This window comes from Saccopteryx bilineata, chromosome 4 (assembly GCF_036850765.1).
Source record: "Saccopteryx bilineata isolate mSacBil1 chromosome 4, mSacBil1_pri_phased_curated, whole genome shotgun sequence".
NCBI lineage: Eukaryota > Metazoa > Chordata > Mammalia > Chiroptera > Emballonuridae > Saccopteryx > Saccopteryx bilineata.
The window spans coordinates 146621492-146643168 of NC_089493.1; the positions used below are offsets into that span (position 1 = coordinate 146621492).

General features: G+C 38.3%; 1 protein-coding gene across 1 annotated transcript in view; it reads right to left on the minus strand.

Annotated features, from left to right (window-relative positions):
* The window catches only part of NME8 (NME/NM23 family member 8), a 54032-nt gene that overhangs the window by 24333 nt on the left and 8022 nt on the right, over positions 1-21677 (minus strand). The window contains exons 6-9 of the mRNA XM_066276740.1: positions 19785-19845; positions 18914-18987; positions 15724-15816; positions 8956-9140 (exon numbers count right to left, since the gene is read on the minus strand). Coding sequence (XP_066132837.1) covers positions 8956-9140; positions 15724-15816; positions 18914-18987; positions 19785-19845 — 413 coding nt within the window. The remainder of the gene's footprint in view (positions 1-8955; positions 9141-15723; positions 15817-18913; positions 18988-19784; positions 19846-21677) is intronic.

Here is a 21677-nt window from a genome sequence, read left to right on the forward strand (position 1 = left end):
GGCCTTGTAGTATAACTTGATATCAAGAAATGTGATGCCTCCCACTTTATTCTTCCTTTCCAAGATTGCTGAAGCTATTTGTGTTCTTTTATGGTTTCATATATCAAGTATGTCATTGGTATTTTAATTCGTATTGCATTGAATTTATAAATTGCTTTGGGTAATATAGACATTGTAATGATGTTTATTCTTCCTAACCATGAGCGCAGTATAAGTTTTCACTTGTTTGTATCTTCCTTGATTTCTATTATCAATGTTTTATAATTTCCCGAGTACAAGTCTTTAACCTACTTGGTTAAATTTACTCCTAGGTACTTTATTTTTTTTGGTTGCAATAGTGAAGGGGATTGTTTCCTTAATTTCTCTTTCTGACAGTTCATTGTTGGTGTATAAAAATACCTCTGATTCTGAGTATTAATTTTATATCCTTGCCACCTTGCTGAATTCATTTTTCAGGTCTAGCAGATTTTTGACTGAGACTTTAGGGTTTTCTATATACAATATCATATCATCTGCAAATAATGATAGTTTTATTTCTTCCTTTCCAATTTATATGCCTTTTATTTCTTCTTGTTGTCTGATTGCTCTGTCTAGGACTTCCAGAACTATGTTGAATAAGAGTGGTGAAAGGGAGCACCCCTGCCTTGTTCCTGATCTTAAAGGGATTGCTTTTGATTTTTGCCCATTAAGTATGATGTTGGCTGTGTGCTGGTCATAGATGGCCTTTATCAAGTTGAGGTTGTTCCCTGTATTCCCACTTTGCTGAGAGTTTTGATCATGAATCATGAATGGGTGCTGGATTTAACAAATGCTTTTTATGCATCTATTGAAATTATCATATGGTTTTTCTCCTTCCTTTTGTTTATGTAATGAATTATATTGATTGATTTGCAAATATTGTACCAGCCTTGCCTCTCCAGAGTAAATCCCACTTGATCATGGTGTATAATTTTTTTCATATATTGCTGGATCTGGTTTGCTAATATTTTGTTGAGGATTTTAGCATTTAAATTCATCAGAGATATTGCCCTATAATATTCTTTCTTTGTGTTGTCTTTGCCTGGTTTTGGAATCAGAATAATGCTTGCCTCATAAATGGATCTTGGAAGTCTTCCTTCCTCTTGAATTTTTTTGAAATAGCTTGAGAAGGATAAGAGTTAGTTCTTCTTTGAATATTTGGTAGAATTTACTTGTGAAGCCATCTGGCCACAGGCTCCTGTTTGTTGGGAGTTTTTTGATAACTGTTCTGATCTCATTTGTTGTAATTGGTATGTTTAAATTTTCTGATTCTTCCTGATTGATTTTTAAAAGATTATATGTTTCAAAAAATTTTCCCATTTCATCTAGGTTGTCTAATTTTTGGCATACAGTTTTTCATAGTATTTTCTTACAATCCTTTGTATTTATGTTGTGTCAGTTGTTGTTTCTCCATTCTCATTTCTAGTTTTATTTATTTGAGTCCTCTCTCTTTTTTTCTTGGTGAGTCTGGTTAAAGGTTCATTGATCTTGTTTACCTTTCAAAGAACCAGCTCCTGGTTTCTTTGGTCCTCTGTATTGTTTCTTTAGCCTCTATATCATTTATTTTCATTCTGATCTTTATTATTTCCTCTTTTGACTACCTGTGGGCTTTACTTTCTGCTCTTTTTCTAGTTCTTTTAGATGCAGGGTTAAGTTGTTTATTTGAGCTTTTTCTAGCTTCTTAAGGTATGCCTGTAATGCTATGAACTTCCCTCTCCATACTGCTTTTGCTGTGTTACATAAATTTTGAGTTGTTATATGTTCATTATCATTTATTTCTAGGAATTTTTTAATTTATTTTTCTATCTCATTCTTAACCCATTTGTTATTTAATATCATGCTATTTAGTTTCCAAGTGTTTGAGTATTTTTTAGTTTTTCTGTTGTGGTTGATTTCTAGTTTCATGCCATTATGATCAGAGAAAATGCTTGATATGATTTCTATCTTCTTAAATTTGTTGAGACTGCTTTTGTGCCCTAACATGTGGTCTATCCTAAAGAATGTACCATGAGCACTTGAAAAGAATGTATATTCTGCTGTTTTAGGGTGAAAGGTTCTGAAGATATCTATTAAATCCAGTTGCTCTAGTGTGTCCTGTAGTCTGCTGTTTCTTTGTTAATTTACTTTCTTGATGATCTATCTAGTGATTTTAGTGGGGTATTAAAATCTCCTACTATTATAGTATTGCTGTTGATCTCGCCCCTTATATTCATCAAAGTCTGCTTTATATATTTAGGTGCTCCTATATTAGGCGGTAGATATTTATAATGGTTATATATCTTTCTGTTGGCTTGCTCCCTTTATCATTATGTAGTGACCTTTTTTATCTCTTACTATAACCTTTGTTTTAAAGTCCATTTTGTCTGATATAAGAATTGATACCCCAGCTTTTTTTTCATTTCTATTTGCATGAAATATTTTTTTCCATGCTTTTACCTTTAGTCTATATGCATCTTTTGTTTTGAGGTGTGTCTCTTGTAGACAGCATATGTATGAGACCTGTTTTCTTATCCATGCAGCTACCCTATGTCTTTTGATTGGATCATTTAATCCATTTACATTTAAGGTTATTATCGATATGTAGTTGTTTATTGCCATTTTATTCTTTAAAGCTGTATTCCTCTTTTGCTATATTCTTTTCCCACTTTAATCTGTTTACAACAAGCCCCTTAACATTTCTTGCAACACTGGTTTGGTTGTAATGAATTCCTTGAGTTTTTTTGTTTGTTTGTTTTTGTGTTTTTTTTTTTGGCTGGGAAGCTTTTTATTTCTCTTTCAATTTTAAATGATAGCCTTGCTGGATAGAGTAGTCTTGGTTGTAGTCTCTTGTTCTGCATTATTTTGAATATTTCTTGCCATTCCCTTCTGGCTTCAAATGTCTGTTGAGAAGTCAGAAGTCATCCTTATGGGGGCTCCTTTGTAGGTGATAATCTTTCTTTCTCTAGCAGCTTTTACTATTTTCTCTTTATCACTTAGCTTTGGTATTTTAATTATGATGTGTCTTGGTGTAGGTTTCTTTGGGTTTCTCTTTAATGGAGTTCTCTGTGCTTCTTGAACTTGTGTGACTTTTTCCTGCATCAATTTAGGGAAGTTTTCAGCTATGATTTGATTGAACAAAGGCTTTATCCCTTGTTCTTTCTCTTCTTCTTCAGGAACCCCTATGATGCAGATGTTATTTCTCTTCATGTTGTCACAGAGCTCTTTTAGAGTTTCCTCACACTTTTTGAGTCTCTTTTCTTTTTGCTGCTCTGCTTCCATGTCTTTATTTAACTTGTCTTCTAACTCGCTGATTCAATCCACAGCTTCATTCATCCTGCTTTTAATTCCTTCTATTGTGGTCTTCATTTCTGATATTGTTTATGTCATTTCTGATTCTTTTTTATTATTTCAATGTCCTTTTTTATACTTGCTATCTCTTTATTTGGGTGTTTGTTATATCCATCTGTTGTTGTTCTAAGATCTTTGAGCATCCTAACAATCATTATTTTAAATTCTGCATCTGGTAATTTGGTTTTATCTGACTTGTTGAAGTCCTTTTCTGGGAATTTCTCTTGATTCATTTGGGTAGCATTTCTCTGCCTTCTCATTCTGTCTGTGTATAAGAAGTGTGTGGCCACTGGAGTCCAATGGATGTGACCTCAGTGTTCCCTAGGTGTGGTCTGTTTGCAGGCCTGCCACCCCCTCTGCCACTGCTATGGGCGTTCGGGTATGGGCATTGCCGGTGCCGGCCTGCTGCAGCAGTCGCTGCAGTTTCCACCTCTCCTCCATGGGAGGGTTTGTGTTCACGTGCCTGGTCTACAAGTCTTGGCAGGCCTCAGCCTTTGCTCCATCCCCTTGAGTGTGGCTGCATGCTGCACTTGGGTCACAAGCCTCAGCCCTGCAGGCTGGGTTGCACACCTATGCTCAGCCGTGGGTCTCTGCCTGTTCCCCCATAATCTCTGTTCTTAATGAAATAATTAACCTTTTCATAATTAGCAAAATAATTATATGCTTGCCTATGTTCTTCCATCTTACTTTTTATATACTATTTATTTTATTTTTTATTCATTTTTTTTAGAGAGAAGAGAGAGACAGAGAGGGAGAGAGAGGAGAGAGAGAGAGAGAAGGGGGGAGGAGCTGGAAGCATCAACTCCCATATGTGCCTTGACCAGGCAAGCCCAGGGTCTCGAACCGGCGACCTCAGCATTTCCAGGTCGACGCTTTATCCACTGCGCCACCACAGGTCAGGCCTACTATTTATTTTAAATTGTCCTTTCTTTTTTCTTCTTTCCCTTTGCTGGTCTGAGTAAGTTGATATTCACTCCATGTTTCCCCCGTTAATGTAGAAATTCTGTTATACTTATCCACACTAATGTGTGCCATCTTCCACCTGCTTCCATAAACACATATGCTTCAAGTATTTCTTGTATTTCAGCACACTAGTTCCCTAATTAAAACACTCATCCCCCTTTTTTAAAATTCAAATAAGAACCTTAAAATGCTTTCAGGTACTATATTCATCTCATCTTTCCTCTCTCCTCTCTGAGATTTTTGAACCATTTTGTCATACATACTCAGTAATTTCTAGATTTGTTGAGGTAATTTAGAATCTTTCAGAATTTTCTTCTCTTTAAAGAGTCCTTTGTTAGCTATTATATTATAATCCAGAATTACATAACGTGGATTGTGTGAGGGTGTGTCTGTGTTCATAAACTCCAAGCTTTACTTATAACAACTGCTTCCCTTCTTTTATCCCCCCTCCCCCATATTGAGGTTTTGTTTTTTATTTTTTGGTTTTATCAAGTCTTTCCTCAAACATTTTCCATAGAAGGGATATATAGGTGATATATTTCTAAGTATATCTTTGAACAGCTTCCTGTGCTCCACTGGGTAAGTGATACCTTGGCTTCATTAAGAATGCAGAAATTGGAGTCTTGTTTTCTTAGTAGTTTGATGAGAAGTTCCATGGCAGTCAGAGATTTTTTCTTTGTAAGTAACTTATTCTCAGTTGCTGCCAACTGTGGAATTAGTAGAAGGGTTGAACGAAAGTGCAAGTCACTGGGGGATGCATTGTCTGTAGAAAAATTTTAATCCAATAGTAAAACCAATAAAAATAAGGCTGCTTTTATTATCACCATGTAGCAGTAATTCTAAATAATGTTAGTGATAAACTACTTCTCCTTGAAATAAAACTTTTGTTTGTCTCCAATCCAAACAATTCCTGTTAGAGTTGCTGAATTTTAAAAATATGAATACATAATTAGGCTTCAAGTTAGCATGCTTTTATTACTTATCTTTAATAAATAGTGTACTCTACATTGTACACTGCATGAAAGAATCAATCCTAAAAAAGCTATTGGCTGAATTTCAATTTTGGGAATTTATTGTTAAACAGGAATTTTATGTATCTGTGTTTATTAAACATAAATATTCTATGGAGCTCAATTTTGAGACTGTTAATGACAAATCTTCAAAGGTTAAGGCCTACAAACAAAATCTATACTTTAAAAAAAATTAGTATAACTAAATAGGATTAATCTATTGTTCAGTTTTGGTGTTATAATACTTTTTTATATGTTCATATATACACAAAATTTCATAAAGCACAACTTTCACTATGTTTCTTTAATGTCTATTCTTATTTCTCATTCAATAATTAGAACTTAGCATCATATTATCATACAGAGGAGAAGAGTGTTAAGAAAATTGTCTGCTCTGGGTCTCAAACATATTAAGTACACTACTGCCTGCTTTCTCTCTCTGCAAACAGTGTACAGTGTTTTTCCCAGGATGTCATGTGTGTATCTCCATTTTGGGGAATTGTTCTCCTATCCTTTCTTGTCTACCTGTCCTTTCTTCTCTGTATGGAATGTCTCTTAGTAGAACACATTATCTCCAGAATATTCTCCAGATTGTTTACATCTGTTTTCAGGATGTCTGTCCCATTTTTTTCCTATAGTTTTAGCTATTTCTTGTATCTGACTTTTCAAGTCCTTAATTAAAGTCTCAAATAACTATCACACCCTCTAAGTCTCACTGAATTTATAATTCAAATCATGGTTTTTATAGCTCAAATTTGAAAGTTATTTTTTTATGTGTATGTAGTACTTGGAACTCAAATGCTACCATTAGTATTAATACTACTGTTATTTTAATTAAGGACTTTTCTGTCCCTAGTGGTTCTTTTACACTGGGCTTTTGTTTTGATTTTTATGTAGATCTTCCTTTCTCGGGCTGCTAGGCTCCCTTGGGTGAATAGTCAGTTTTCTATGTTGGCTTCTTGAGGTTTATGTCTGTTTTATGGTGTGTTAAGTTTTAGAAACCCTGTAGTTGGAAGGCAAAAATTGCCTTCAGGTTACAAACTGTCAGGTTGTCATTTCCTTACAGAGACAATTGGAAAAAGCCCTTAAAGAGCTGGACTTCAAAGGCAGGAAATTCAGTAATCCTGCTCAGCTCTACTTTGGACTTTTAGGAGTCAGGAGGCCCAGTGAGCTCCAGGCCTCACCTACAGCCAGCTGCTTATTGGTGCAGCCTTGCTTTGATTCTGAAGAGGCAAGAAAGGTCTGGAGATGATGGGGGTAGAGAGTAAGGTTATAGAATTCAGACTGCTCTGAACCCAGACACACTTTTAAAGAATACTTTAGGAATTGTATCTATCATCTTTCATTTTAATCAGGATTTCATTAAAAAAAAACTAGCTTTCTATAGCTATAACATAAATGGGGGATAAATGGGTCACCAAAAATAAGATAAATATGTTCTATGGAGAAAGAAATGCAAGATAGGAACTTTTGTCTTCACTCAATCAAAAAGATTAAAGCTAAAAGGGACCTTAGAGATCATCTAAATTTTCCTTTATATCTTCAGGACTTGGAACATAGGATTTTAATAAATATTAGGTATATGAAAGGATGTATAACAGGATGAATAAGTGAATAAATGAGTGAGTGGAGTCTACCAGAAAATAGTTGTATGACTCTGAGCAATGCAGCTGAGGACCCACACCTTCCTCTTCTGAGGAATGACTAGAAAGCAAGGGTAAACAGCATTGCCTTTTGCGCTCTTAATACACACACTGATTAAGGAGACAGACAGGTAAACAGATAATATAAATAATATGATAAGTCATCATGAATAAATTTGGAATCTGGGTGAAAAACTTGGGTCCCTGTGTCCTGTTTTCCTGGATCTTCTTCACTCCTCCCTGGTCAGCCAATGGATCAAGTGGGCCACTGTTAGAATGGGCATTTTCCCACACCATGGGTGTTTACAATCTGGGTTTTTTTCTGTAGGGATAACCAACCTAGCAAAGGCTTGGGCTTTGCTGTCCTGTGACTAGCTTATGTCCACAGAAGTGGCCCCCTACCACCTGGCCAACTGCTCGGCTTTTAACTTCCCTTCTGTCTTACCCCTGCCTCCACTGCCCAGAGAGGAAGGGGAGGAGGCCTTGAGGTAGGGGAGGGTGGTGATAAAGAATAAAAATAAAAAATGTGTAAATGACTCATAAGAGTTTTCATCCCTGCTTCTTGAGGTTCCAGATTTACTTAAAGGAAGCCAATAGAAGCACACAGCCTCTCTGAGGCCCAGTCTCCAGAACAGGAACTGTGGGAACTGACTTCCAGCCCAGCACATCCACCACTCCACGCTGCCTGCTGTGCCAATACTCGGGTAACACGGCCAAAGGCAAGTGGAATCTCAAAGCTTAGGAGGAAAATACTTCAGACTTTGCCAGAACAGGTTAATATATCTCACTCCACCCCAACCCTGCCAGTTGCCTAACTTATTTATTCATCTTGTTATTTGGGTACTGAAAAAATGGAGACAACTTTTTACTCAAAGTCGACTATAATGAAGACTTGCCTGAACAATAACAGCACCAATGCAATACTAACTTCTCTATGTCAGTTGCACTGTTTCACAGAATTCTTTTATTTTAATGGCCTAAAATTTCTGATATGCAATCTGATCTTTTTGAGCCAAACTCTGCCTGCTCAAACCTTCCTTCTGACAACTGATTATTATTTTCTCTTAAAACTCTGAAAGTAAGTACTACCATTTACAAAGTCCTTTGTCAGCTGTTGGTTTACCCTAATGAGTCCCTTTGTCCTACTAAAAACTTGGAATGAGTGATATTATGGTCTCCCTGCTACCTAAAAAAGTATGACGTTGCTAGGAGTCAGCAGATGTAGCTACTTAAGAAGAGCCAATACAATTCATTTATAGCACAAAAAAGAATGTTCTGGAGATTCCAAGCCAGAAAATGCAGTGGACATGGACTTCTCTGCATCAGGAATGCACATCAGGAAACCTCTAGTCTTAGCTCATCTCAATATGTTCCCACTCACCCACCTTTCCTTCACACAACTCAGACAACCTTTGTGTTAAATTTGGTATTGTCTGAGTCTTCAGAGGAATGAAAGGCACAAATAGAAGTGCAGCAAACTAACATTCTATAAATTACTTATATTTGGTTTCAAATATTCACAAGTCCACTAACAAAAATATACAACTACTTCATTCTTAGCAATGTTTAACCACTAACTGTCTTAAGTGAAATGGCAGAGGACGTTTGTGTCTTCCAGGCATAGGGAAGGTGAAAGTGGAATGTGGGGAAATGAGAGAGGAGATGAGTTGGGAGGACCGATGCCTGGTCCTAGTCTACTCTGGAGACCAGCCTGTGAGGCTGACTGGTGTACACAGCTGTAGAAAGATAAATGGAAATATTTTTCCCTTGCTAATCCTCATAATAGCAACTTTCAGGGCAATCCCAGCTCAATATACAATATTTTAGATTGACTGAGAGAAATTATATATATATATAATATAATTATATATTATATATATATATAATTTCTAACATATATATATATGTTTGTTTTTAGATTCTAATATATTTGGACATTACATTTCATTACCTACTAAAACATTGTAAACCATAAATTCCTGATGTTGAGCTACCTGTCCCACTCTTTCTTCACCATAGGTGTGGCCATCTCACATTGTTTCTCAAATGATTCTTTAAGCTCAGTCCCAGGATTAGATGCGATTTCCTCCAAGGGAGGTTCTTGTTCATTGCTTCGAGATATAACTAAAATATAGCTTAGACCAGTTGTCATTAAAGAGACAAAATCTTCAAATTCAGGCTACAAAACAAAATAATAAACTATTCAGCCTACTGAAATGGCAGCTACTATCCAAGTCAAGTAGCATCTTCCCCTTCATGATCAGTGGGCAAGGAATAAAACCGTTATAATGCTCCTCTTAATAAACACATCTCTCAAGGACATAAATTCACAGCTAGTGCAGATTAATCTTAAAGATAGTCTAATAACTATTCTCAAACTTAGGCTTGTTAAAACACAGGTTTCTGAAGTCCAATCCCAGAGTTTATGACTCAGTCGATTTAGGGTGGGGCCCAGGAATGGGATTTTTTTCAAAGCTCCCAGGTGATTTGATGTTGCCAATCCAAACCTTTTCTGGGGCCAAGACCAAGGGTTTGAGTGGTGCAGCTAGATTACAAAGTGCTTTTCAGTAGAACTTTCTGTGATGGCAAACAAGTTGTGTTCTCCAACATAGGTAGTCACTTGCAGCTATTGAGTACTTGAAATGTGGCTACTGCAAAAGAGGCTAAATTTGTATTTAATTTTAATAAAGAAAATTCAAATGGACACATGTATCTAGTGGCTACCATACTAGACAGTGCATTCGTAAAAGTCATGTCTCCTGACCCCCAAGACCTTTTTTATCACACAGAACTGTTTTTATTATATTCCCTCAGGTAAGAGAGAATTTTAAAAACAGCTTGAGAGAAAGGCTGCCACAAACCAGCGCAGCTAGTAATTTTAGGTCCTGAGGGAGAACAATGCAGAATGAAGAAATAAAGTTAAAGAGAAAAAGGATGGGATTGGGAGGCCTCTGCAAGCTGATGGCAAGCCAGAGAGAGAGAGAGTCCCCGGTCTGCTTTATTATATAGTGTAGAGCAGTGGTCCCCAACCCTGGGCCGGTGGCCGGTACCGGTCCATGGGCCATTTGGTACCAGTCCACAGAGAAATAATAAATAACTTACTTTATTTCTGTTTTATTTATATTTAAGTCTGAAAGATGTTTTATTTTTAAAAAATGGCCAGATTCCCTCTGTTACATCAGTCTAAGATTCACTCTTGACACTTGTCTCAGTCACATGATACATTTATCCGTCCCACCCTAAAGGCTGATCCATGAAAATATTTTCTGACATTAAACTGGTCCATGGCCCAAAAAAGGTTAGGGACCAGTTGTGTAGAGGATTAAAGCCTTTAAGCCATATGCAAATGTTGCAACCCATGCGATGAGTCTATTCCAGAGTCTCGAGAGGGAATGGTACGAAATTGAATGAAAAATAGAAAAAGGGCCCTGGCCGGTTGGCTCAGCGGTAGAGCGTTGGCCTGGCGTGCGGGGGACCGGGGTTCGATTCCCGGCCAGGGCACATAGGAGAAGCACCCATTTGCTTCTCCACCCCCCTCCTTCCTCTCTGTCTCTCTCTTTCCCTCCCGCAGCCAAGGCTCCATTGGAGCAAAGATGGCCCGGGTGCGGGGGATGGCTCCTTGGCCTCTGCCCCAGGCACTAGAGTGGCTCTGGTCGCGGCAGAGTGACGCCCCGGAGGGGCAGAGCATCGCCCCCTGGTGGGCAGAGCATCGCCCCCCCCCCCCGTGGGCAGAGCGTTGCCCCTGGTGGGCGTGCCGGGTGGATCCCGGTCGGGCGCATGCGGGAGTCTGTCTGACTGTCTCTCCCCATTTCCAGCTTCGGAAAAATACAAAAAAAAAAAAAAAAAAGAAAAATAGAAAAAGGCCTAAAGACATATGTAAGATGGATTTCCAGAGGATGCCACAGCTCCTCGCCAGCAGTAACTTCTGCCCTGGCCAAGCCGCAAAAACATGGCCGCCCCCAGAAAATATTCTTCTTTATTTACTGGATGAGGTGGCTCATTATCAAAACAATCACATTTCCAAGGCAACCCAAGAACTCCACCACTTGTAGAAAACCCCCCACCATTAACATAAACAGAGAAGTAACTAGCTTCCAGTCCTTCTGGGGAACATGGACAGGCAAGACAAGAACTGAAGCACAGCCCTTTGCAACTTAATCAAGCAGGTGAGGTGGGAGGTTGGCAGACTGTCAGTTTACAGTCAGCTCCCAGCACCTCTGTCCAAACTGCAAAATACCCTGTTGATTTTTCGGTCCCCAATATGCAAATAAGGAAGCCTCTGATACAAAGTCACTCATCTGAGGCATAAATGGGAATCCTCATAAGAATGCACTCCCCCCACCCCCACCATGCAACAGTCAAGGGTATGAGGAAAAGCTTAGTCTTAAAAAGGTTGTGTGGAAGATCTTAGTATTAGAAGGCTGGAGAAGAGCTTAGTCTTAAAGTAAGCCCCCAGACTATAAGGACTTTGTCAGCTTACAGCCTGTCTCCAACATATGCCCCTTTTTTATTTTTTAAATTTAGTTCAGGTGCTGAGTTTTTTACTTGTTTGATTTTCTAGATTCCAATTCAGAGGCTAATTGGAAAAATACAGAAAATTAACATAGCCAATGTTAACAGATACCAAAACAAGTGTCTTAATACATTATAGGGATTAAAGCCTTTAAGCAAATTCTTAGCCACTATAACAAGATCTATAATAGAGTCTTTGCTGTTTTGAATGTCCTTAACATGTTCACTAAGTCCATGCTGACACATCACTGTTCCTCATTCCCTGCAAATGCAACCCAATCTTACTTCAGTCCATTGAAAACTGTCACAAGGCCTGACTAGGCAGTGGCACAGTGGATAGAGCTTCGGACTGGGATGCGGAGTACCCAGGTTCAAGACCCCGAGGTCACCAGCTTGAACGCAGGCTCATCTGGTTTGAGCAAAGCTCACCAGCTTGAACACAAGGTTTCTGGCTCGAGCAAGGGGTTACTCGGTCTGCTGAAGGCCCATGGTCAAGGCACATATGAGAAAGCAATCAATGAACAACTTAGGTGTCAAAACAAAAAACTGATGATTGATGCTTCTCATCTCTCTCCATTCCTGTCTGTCCCTATCTATCCCTCTCTCTAACTCTCGCTCTGTCTCTGTAAAAAAATAATAAAATAAATAAATAAAAGCTGCTGTTACTTAAAAAAAAAAAAAAGAAAATTGTCACAAGGAGCAGGAGTCACACACATCCAGGAAAAGTCCACATGGCACTGGAACTGTTGTCAAATTTTCACACTCTGCAGCTAGCCTCCAAGTCCCATGACCACTGTTTCCAGCACATTAAGCTTTTGTCTCAAGCTTAATGTCAATTCTGGGATTCTGGCAATGATTTAGGTAGACTGGAAGGCCCATCTGTAGGCATGTATGGAGATGAAGCTTTTGTTTTCTTTAACCTGAAGTGATGAAACCAAGGGGCCTTTTCCTGGAGTTTTGCAGCTGTGGGGGTGGTGAGGAGAACCTTGGGATTCACTCTGCTGGGTGGTAGAGGTAAATTTGTAACAGAAGTGGGAAAATCTGGCTGGCCCAGAGGAACAACAAGGCTGATTCTGAGGGCAGGAGGTAAAAGGAGAGAAAAGCTCTGACTTTGGAAAGTAAGTCTTGGTCTAAAAACGGTTGGGACACTGAGGCAGGAGGAGAAAGAGTGTGTAAAAGAGACACCATGTATTAGACAAGGCAGTGGATCCATGGAAAATAAGGAAGAAAATAAAACCATATACACCCACAACAGAGATCTTCGAGAAATGAGCAGGATCCTAATATTTGGGCAAGGCAGAGTAAGTGGCCCCTGTGTCTATAAGAAATGAAATTGGCTTACCTGCTACTTCGATGGTCACTCTAGACTCATTCATGATGATGTGAGATGGGGCCAACAGCCGGGGCATCTTCAGTCTTTAGTGGCAAGTCCCAGTAGACTGGGAAAGGTTAGGTCAAAGGTGGTCAGGGTAGGGGTGGAAGAGACTGAACCATTCCTTGGAGGAGCAAGGGGTAAGTCTACCTTCCAGTGTCCCTTTTTCCCACAGCAAAGGCAAGGCCCTGGCAGGGGCCAAGGAGCCAGACAGGCTTTTGCCCAATGACCTTTCTTTCCACACTTGAAGCAGGGCCCTGGTGGAATCTTATGAGGGCCCCTTAGGGGCATTGGAGTCTTTAAGGGCATCTACCAAGAGCTGGTATTTTGCCTGATCTCTTTGGGCTCTGTCTACCTTCTCCCGTTCCTCTTGGTCATTATAGACCTAAAAAGCAATGCTCAAGAGATCTCGTTGAGGGGTTTGAGGGCTCTCCTGTGCCTATATAAGCTTTTTAAAGAAACAGATTTGACAGAAAGAGGGACAAGAGTGGAGTAAAATAAGCCTTATACAATTGTTCTTGTGGAGTAAGTCTCTCCTCCTAGCTGATGGTGTCTCACCAAATGTTTAGGAACCCACCAAGGAGACTCAGAAGTCCTAGGAAAAACACAAACATATCCTCAACCCCATAAGAGAACAGGGTCTGGCCCTTGCCAGATTCCTGTGAGTGGGTCCTTTCATCACACTACAGGGAAGGCTTTCCTTGTTGTATTCCAGAGTCTCTAAGCCACTGAATAGCCCTGTATATCAGCATTCAAAAATTTTTTTTAAAGTAAAAAGAGCATGATAAAGATTTACAGAAGTTCCAGGGTATGAACTCCCCCTTTTCTATTTTTTCTAATTGACTTTTAAGTGTTTGATGGGCATGATTTAAATCTGATTAATTCTTACACCTGAGTTGCTATTTTGCTCTCAACTCAGAAAACAAAGAACACACCTTACAAGGAACCAACTAAATTAGCAAGTCTTTAGGATTTACATTTCATTCTATATCAGCGGTTCTCAACCTGTGGGTCATGACCCCGGCGGGGGTCGAACGACCAAAACACTAAGCCATCGGCAGTTTAGGTTGTGGCAGACCAAGCAGCCAGAGAGAACCAGGAGCAGCCGCCTTGCCATTGTTCCAGATAATTGGGCAATGTTTGGCCTGCTGGAATCAGAATTTGCTGAGGAAATACCAACATTGCCCCTGCTCTTTGTCAGGGCCAGAAAAGGTCCCATTATCCATTTCCCTGAATCACTTGCCCTTCAGAAGTATACTTAGGTCTACATTCATTCGCCCAATATTTCCCTCTCTTACAGCGTGGGCAGAAGTCAGGAGCTTTAGGAGCTGGCTGCCCCTGAAAGAGAGGCCAAGACTGATATCCAGGGGGAGTAGAGAAATTTCTAGCAAAATGTCCTAAACCCCCACATTGGAAACAAGTTCCATGAGCAGAAGTACTTCCCTGACTTTCCTTCTTTCATTTGTTCTGCTGTTTATCAAAGTATTGTCCTGGAGGCCTCTTCTGAAATGCTGTGGCATTAACCAGACCTTGTATATATGAAGGTCCAATATCAACACACATTCTGATGTAATTAATGCCCTCTATCTCAAGCCTGATGTAAAACTTTTTGGAGTGGAGATCTCCAAAGGTCTGAGACAAAGACCCTGGGAGCTATCCGATAATCATAAGGAGGAGCAGAGGGTTCAGTGAAAGAAGGAGCAGAGGGCGATGGAGGCACAAAGGTTAAGGTGGCCACAGCCACGACATCCTCATTATCTCTTGAGTCATCCTCAGACTACAAGGTCTTCTCATATTTACATCTCTCTATTTCTAGCTCCCCTGACACTCCTCAAACAACAGTTCCTCCTCAAACAAAAACATTTGTACAAAAAGAAAAAGGTCCCTCACTCTCGACCCTAATTGTCCCATAATTTATTACTCCTGACACTATTTTCCCTGAAAACTCACTCAAAAACTTTACTTGCTGTGTGCACTTGGGGAGTTCCATCATCTGCTTTTAGTTTAGTTTTCCCTTTCTCAGGTCCCTGTTCGGGTGCCACTTGCCACAAACCAGTGTGGCTAGTTATTCCAGATCCTGAGTGGGAACAGTGCAGAATTAAGGAAATAGGCTTAAAGAGAAAGAGGATGGACTCGGGAGGCCTTTGCAATACCTTTAGCTTGCCAGAGTGAGAGAGCCCCCAGTCTGCTTTATTACATAGTGTAAAGAATTAAAGTCTTTAACCCATATGCAAATAAGGAAGTCTCTGATACAAAGTCACTCATCTGAGGCATAAAAAGGAATCTTCATAAGAGTGCACCACCCCCAACGATGCAACAGTGAAGGGTATGAGGGAAAGCTTAGTCTTAAAAAGAGTGTAGAGAAGATCTTAGTATTAGAAGGGTGTGTAGAAGATCTTAGTATTTGAAGGCTGGAGAAGAGCTTAGTCTGAAACTAAGCCCTAGGCTATAAGGACTTTGTCAGCTTACAGCCTGTCTCCCACAAAAGGCCTTTGGGTACAGAAAAAGTTGAAAGTATTCCTCCTGTAAACTGTATGACAAGGAGCTTTCAATCTGAGATAAAAAATCTGTAGGAAATGACTGGTTATTCACTTCCAGGGCCAATGCAGGGAGTCTTAGCAGACATAACATAGTGAGGTCTTCACTCCAAAAGAGCACAATCAGATCACCCAGTCTTACTCGACTTTACTATTTCTACTAGAAATTTCTCTAGAATTATCATCTTTGGCATTGCCATGGTATGAACACCAACAGAGACACTGGGAACTTATTTGGTTGGTCACATTTATTCATTTGTTTTTCTATAATGAGGATCTGAAATGTATAAAAATCTGCTGTATTTGAAAACACAGTGGCTTTTTTTTTTTTTATTTCTTACCTGGTCTGCAATTTGACTATAGAAGGCCCTAACTTGCTTCTCAGAGAGCAGTCTCTTATCTTCAGCTTCTATAACAAATCCAGCATTGACAATCTTCAAGAAGAGAGTAAGGTCAGATTCTGACGTGTTGTGAAACCACATGTAAAACAAGTCAAGGACATTTGTTTCCTAGGCTTAACACACCACCCAGATTTCCATGCATTTCATGTAAAGACCGCAGCACAATCCATTGGGCACTAGATTTGAAGATGCTCAAAAATGTAATATATAAACAAAGAAGGCCCTTGTCATGGCCAAGTACTTATGTTTTCAAGGTTTAAACCAGAAACTCCACAACAATTATATTATTTAAGTGAATTCCTCAAAATGTGAAAAAACTAACTGAATTCCAAGGAAAGATAAAATAGCTCTCTGAATCACTCTTAAAGACATAAATTTACAAGCATTTCTTAACTATCTATTTTCAAAATCATTTTAACTTTTTTAAGGCTTTACTTTGTTAAGGCTATAACTCATAATCTATTATATTTTACTCCTTTAGCATCAGAAATAAGCAAAATATGGGGAGGGACATAATTTAAGATTTAGCCATGTTTTACTTGTCTCAAAGAAAATTTAGTGAAAAAGTTCAGTTTGCGTATCACTCAAGTATAATAAAATGTAACAGAGAAGTTTTAGGGTAACATATCAAGTCCAGGAAGGTACTAATCAATTAGATATAAGTGTAACCTGAGTTCAAAGCAATTTAGTAATTACTTTAAATGATACCAATAATTTGAGCTCAATTTGTTTTGGCAGTACCCACTGCTTCTATTATGAAAGCAAGACCCGAACTGGTTCTGTGGGCTTGATTCGTCCTGCAGAGCTGTACTTACATCTTAGTGACCCCTCTTCTAACATTCTAATTTAAAATTTTTCTAAATATTCAAATCATGTCTGTTAAGTTACTGAGTGTTTGACAAAAGAAAATAAAATCCACACAGCATTTAAACTTGATAATGTCTCCTTTACTAGAGTTGAAAAATGCAGTGTGTTCATTTTCTTTTTATTCAAAACATTTTTTTATTATTTCTGTCCTGTTTGTTATGTAGTCTTTTACTGTGCTCCAGAGAGGTGAGGTATTTAGTAGAAACTCATAACTTACATTTCTAAAACGTTTTTTAGTATGACAAAAAAAAAATTCAGATAGACTTAGTATTGCCTCATCTAAAGAACTATATGGTTTTGAAAATCTTCACTACTGTAGCTATCAAAACTACTAGAATAAGGAACAGTAAACCATTCATATGTGATATTACTTTTAAAATGTTTATAAAGTATAAGCAACGTATGGGGGACTGGGGTACAGTATGATATCCCCCATCGCACATACACACCAGAATCTGGAAAATAAAAAAGGTGTACTTAGAGAGTGATATTAATTAAGTTAACTCATAATTGGAAAAGAGATTATATGTGCCATGACCCATGGATCATCCATTTTATTGAAGATTAATCAATGGTAATACTACTATAGCTAAACAAAGAATGCATGGTGGAAAGTTCATCAAGAGGTACCCAACACCTCCTAACATAGCTCCTTATGTGATCTGTTCTGCATGTCACATTCTTTTAAATTTCAATATAATTTTGTTGTTTCAACACAAAGGCATTGTTCAGGGGTCAGCAAACTATAGCCTGCACTCAAAATCTGGCCCACCACCTATTCTGGGAAATAAAGTATATTGGAAAACAGCAACACCGATCTGTTTACATAGTGTCTGAGGGTGTTTTCTCCATCAGATTGCAGAGTTAAGCAGTGTGACAGAGTTCACATGCCTCACAAACTTGAAAATAGCTACCAAATGGCCCTTTATAGAAAATGTCTTCTGACCTTTGGATTAGAAAGCAATTTTCTTTTTTTTTTTCTCCCCGCCCTCGCCCTGCCCTCTAGAATGCAATTTTCATCTAAAAAAAATTATTTTGTCTCTAAGGCAAACATTAAATGCATCCTTAAGCTATCATATATCTAAAATTAAGAACCACGTGTTTGTGACAACACACAGGGAATAAAGCAAAATAATGTCAGTTTATAACACATTTACATTGCTAATTACTCATCACAAAGAACATTTGTTACAATCCAATACAAGAACTACAGTGTGTCCGTGAAGTCATGGTGCACTTTTGACCGGTCACAGGAAAGCAACAAAAGACAACAGATATGTGAAATCTGCCCCAAATAAAAGGAAAACCCTCCCAGTTTCTGTAGGATGATGTGGCAGCATGTGTGCATGCGCAGATGATGACATAACACTGTGTATACAGCGGAGCAGCCCACAGCCATGCCAGTCGAGATGTGGACAGTACAGAGGAAAGTTCAGTGTGTTCTGTGGCTCACTAAATTCGAATCTGAGACCAAAGTGCAACGTGAATATTGGTGCGTTTATAACAAAGCGCCACCACATGGGAATAACATTACTCGGTGGGATAAGCAGTTGAAGGAAACTGGCAGTTTGGTGGAGAAACCCCATTCTGGTAGGCCATCAGTCAGTGAGGAGTCTGTAGAGGCTATACGGGATAGCTTCCTAAGGAGCCCTAAAAAATCTGTGCGTGAGCCCACACCAAACTGCACTGAATAGGTATGAAACTGGGAGAGTATAATTTTGGCCCTGGCCAGATAGCTCAGTTGGTTAGAACATCATCCTGACATGCCAAGATTGTGGGTTCGATTTTCAGGTTCTTGTATGTCAGGGCACATACAAGAATCAACCAAAGAGTGCATAAATAACTGGAACAGCAGGTCAATGTTTTTTTTTTCTCTCTCTCTCCCCCTTCCACTCTCTCTAGATCAATAAATAATTTTTTAAAAGAAAAGAATTATAATTTTGGAAGCATTTTTCTCAGTTTGTTGAGATTCTGCTTTCAGGCATGTCTTCTATTTGGCTCAAACAAACTCTATTAAACTCATTTTTAAAAAGAACTGTAATGTGTATTATTGATATCTGATGATGCTAGTAAAAGAGAGTTAGTTAAATAAGGATAGCTGAGTAGGTCCAGCCTTTGTAAAGACAAAATGCTCAAAGCCATTAGAGGCACTAGAAGTTCATTTTGTTCTATTTTACTCCAAACAATAAGCTTTGACTCTAAATTGACAATTAAAGCTTATTATTTCAATTAATTTAAATTATTATTATAATATATCACTTACTTTTTCTTTAATTTCTGTACTTTTTCCAGTACTAACAGCCTTGGGTTTGATAATAGCAATTCTGTATGGTTGTTCTAGAAAAAAATAAATAAAACAATTTTATTTTCTAGGCACAAAGGCTAGATAATGAATGTTTTGGCAATTAAAAATGTAAACTGTCAATGTCCAGTGAATTTTGTCCATGGACAGCTTTGTTCTTATTATGGTATTTCAACTACCAGTTTCTACTTAGAATCAAAGTCTTCTTCCCACATTTGCATACAAGAAACATTCACAAGAATTTGTTGTAAATAGGCCAGAAAAAAAGAGTTAGTGGATACTGGTTTTTTAAATAAAATTTACATAAATAAGAATCATACCCATGATCCACTCAGCTCAGTATTATTAGTGAGTGGGATTTCAAATGCAAGCAAACATTACAAATGAATGGATTTACCTTATGGATTTATCCACATTTAGCTACATATTCTTAGATGTGTTTGTCTCTGCTCCCTCCAGAGGACAAATGAGCATGCCTATACCCACAACAGACAATCTGGTGAAGGCAGGAGACTGGGAATGTGCGTCATCAAGAGATTATTTTCACAATCAAAGAACGAAATAAGAGTAAACGCTGTCCAAATTATGTACTTACCCCTGGTCTTGCCCGGTAATCTCTGAATGGCTCCAGGCATAGAGACCGAAGAGAAGGGAGGCAGAGCAAAAGAGGGGTTTTTTTTAGTAGCTGAGTCTAGTATTAAACATACCATCACTTATCCTACCAGTTCCTTGTCGATTAATATTGATGTTACCAGCTCTTTGCTGCTTTAAGTGATACTGTAAGGAGCATTCATGTACACAAATCCCTTGCCATTACTTGAAATTCACTTACCAACATGGGATGCTTCCTCAGCACCTTCTATATCTGAGTCTACAAATGCAATTTCATGATACTGTGAGGAAAACATGCAAATAAAACAGTTATATTTTAATATGATAGTGAATGAGCTTTTAGAAATTTTTTCTAATAAATATTTATAATCCAAGGGATAAAAGGTAAGGTGAAAATGTGCCTGCATTTATCTAACACCATTTTCCCAAACTTACCACTAAAATAGAATAAAGACTATATAAAACAATTGGGGTAAGAAACTATTAGAAATAATGCATGTATGTTCTATGGAAATGGTTAAAAAAAACCTTAAAAACTTAAGACGAGCATAAGGAACAAAATAAGAAAGAAGCATAGATTAACAAGTAGAAACAATAGATACATAATTATCATGTTAAAAGATCTAAAATTTCAAGATCCATTCCTGACCATTATTATTAGTAAATTAGAAACCAGAGGATAGTAGCCTTAACTTATATAAAAAAAAAAATCCTTGCTAAAATACTAGAAAGGATGGGGCTCAGGGGAGGGTGACTTAATTATCTGAGAAACACTGAAAGTGCTTCTGTGATTCTGAATATATATTAACATATAGACATTGTTTTGGGAAGAGAATGAATAACTTCAGATTTTCAATGAAATAAGGACTCAAAAATATTTGGCTATAACAGTACTAGAAGCATTCACCCTTATTAAAATCAGGAATAAGATAATCATGCCAGCTATAAATTTCAAAATTGATCTGTCTTTGTATTTGTTGGACTTGTGTTTGGCCAATAGAGTAGCCACTAATCACATAAGCCTATCTGAATACCTGAAATGAGCTTAGTCCAAACTAAGATGTACTGTAAGTGAAAAACATGGTACATCCTAAAGATTTAGTATAAAAAAGTGAAGGTAGTATACCTTAATTTTTGTACTGGGTATATCTTTAAATGGAATCCTTTGAATCTGCCAGATTAAAGATTTTTTTTTAATGTCACTTGTTTCTTTTTTATTGTTTCTAATGTGACTAGTAAAATATTTTAAATTATATATGTGGCTCACATTGTGGCTTATATTTTATTACTATCAGACAGGGCTATCCTAAATAAGACAATTAAGTAATAAAGGTAAATAACAGACATGTCCAACAAAATGCAATAGTATATAATAAATGTTATATGAATAAATTTTTATATACCCACTGTTATTAATTAAAACAGAATGTTGTTTTGGAAGAAAAACGACAACAACAATATAACCAGAGAACCAGAGAAAGCTGGATAGAATACAGCAATTAGGAGAATATGTTTAGGAGTCATTCTGCCTGATTTTAAGTTCTAGTTTCCCAACCTACCAGTGGCTTACTCTCTTGTGCTGTTATGTTCATGCCTCCACATGCTTTATGGTTCCTTTCTTGATTTTATTTCTTTTATTTATTTATTTTGACAGAGACAGAAAGAGAGACAGATAGGAACAGACAGAGAGGAAGGGAGAGAGATGAGAAGCATCAGTTCTTTGTTGTGGCTCCCTAGTTGTTCATTGATTGCTTTCTTATATTGGCCTTGACGGGGGGGGGGGGGGGGGGCGGGAGGCGGGCGGTGGCTACAGCAGAGCTAGTGACCCCTTTCTCAAGCCTGCGACTTTGGGCTCAAGCCAGCAACCTTGGGCTTCAAGCCAGCAATCTTGGGTTCAAACTAGCGACCATGAGGTCATGTCTATGATTCCACACTCAAGCCAGTGACTCTGTGCCCTAGCTGGTGAGCCCACTCAAGCCGGATAAGGTCGTGCTCAAGCTGGCGACCTTGGGGTTTCGAACCTGGGTCCTCTGTATCCCAGTCCAATGTTGTATCCACTGCGCCACTGCCTGGTCAAGCTAAAATATTTTATTTCTTATTACACAGGTAATAT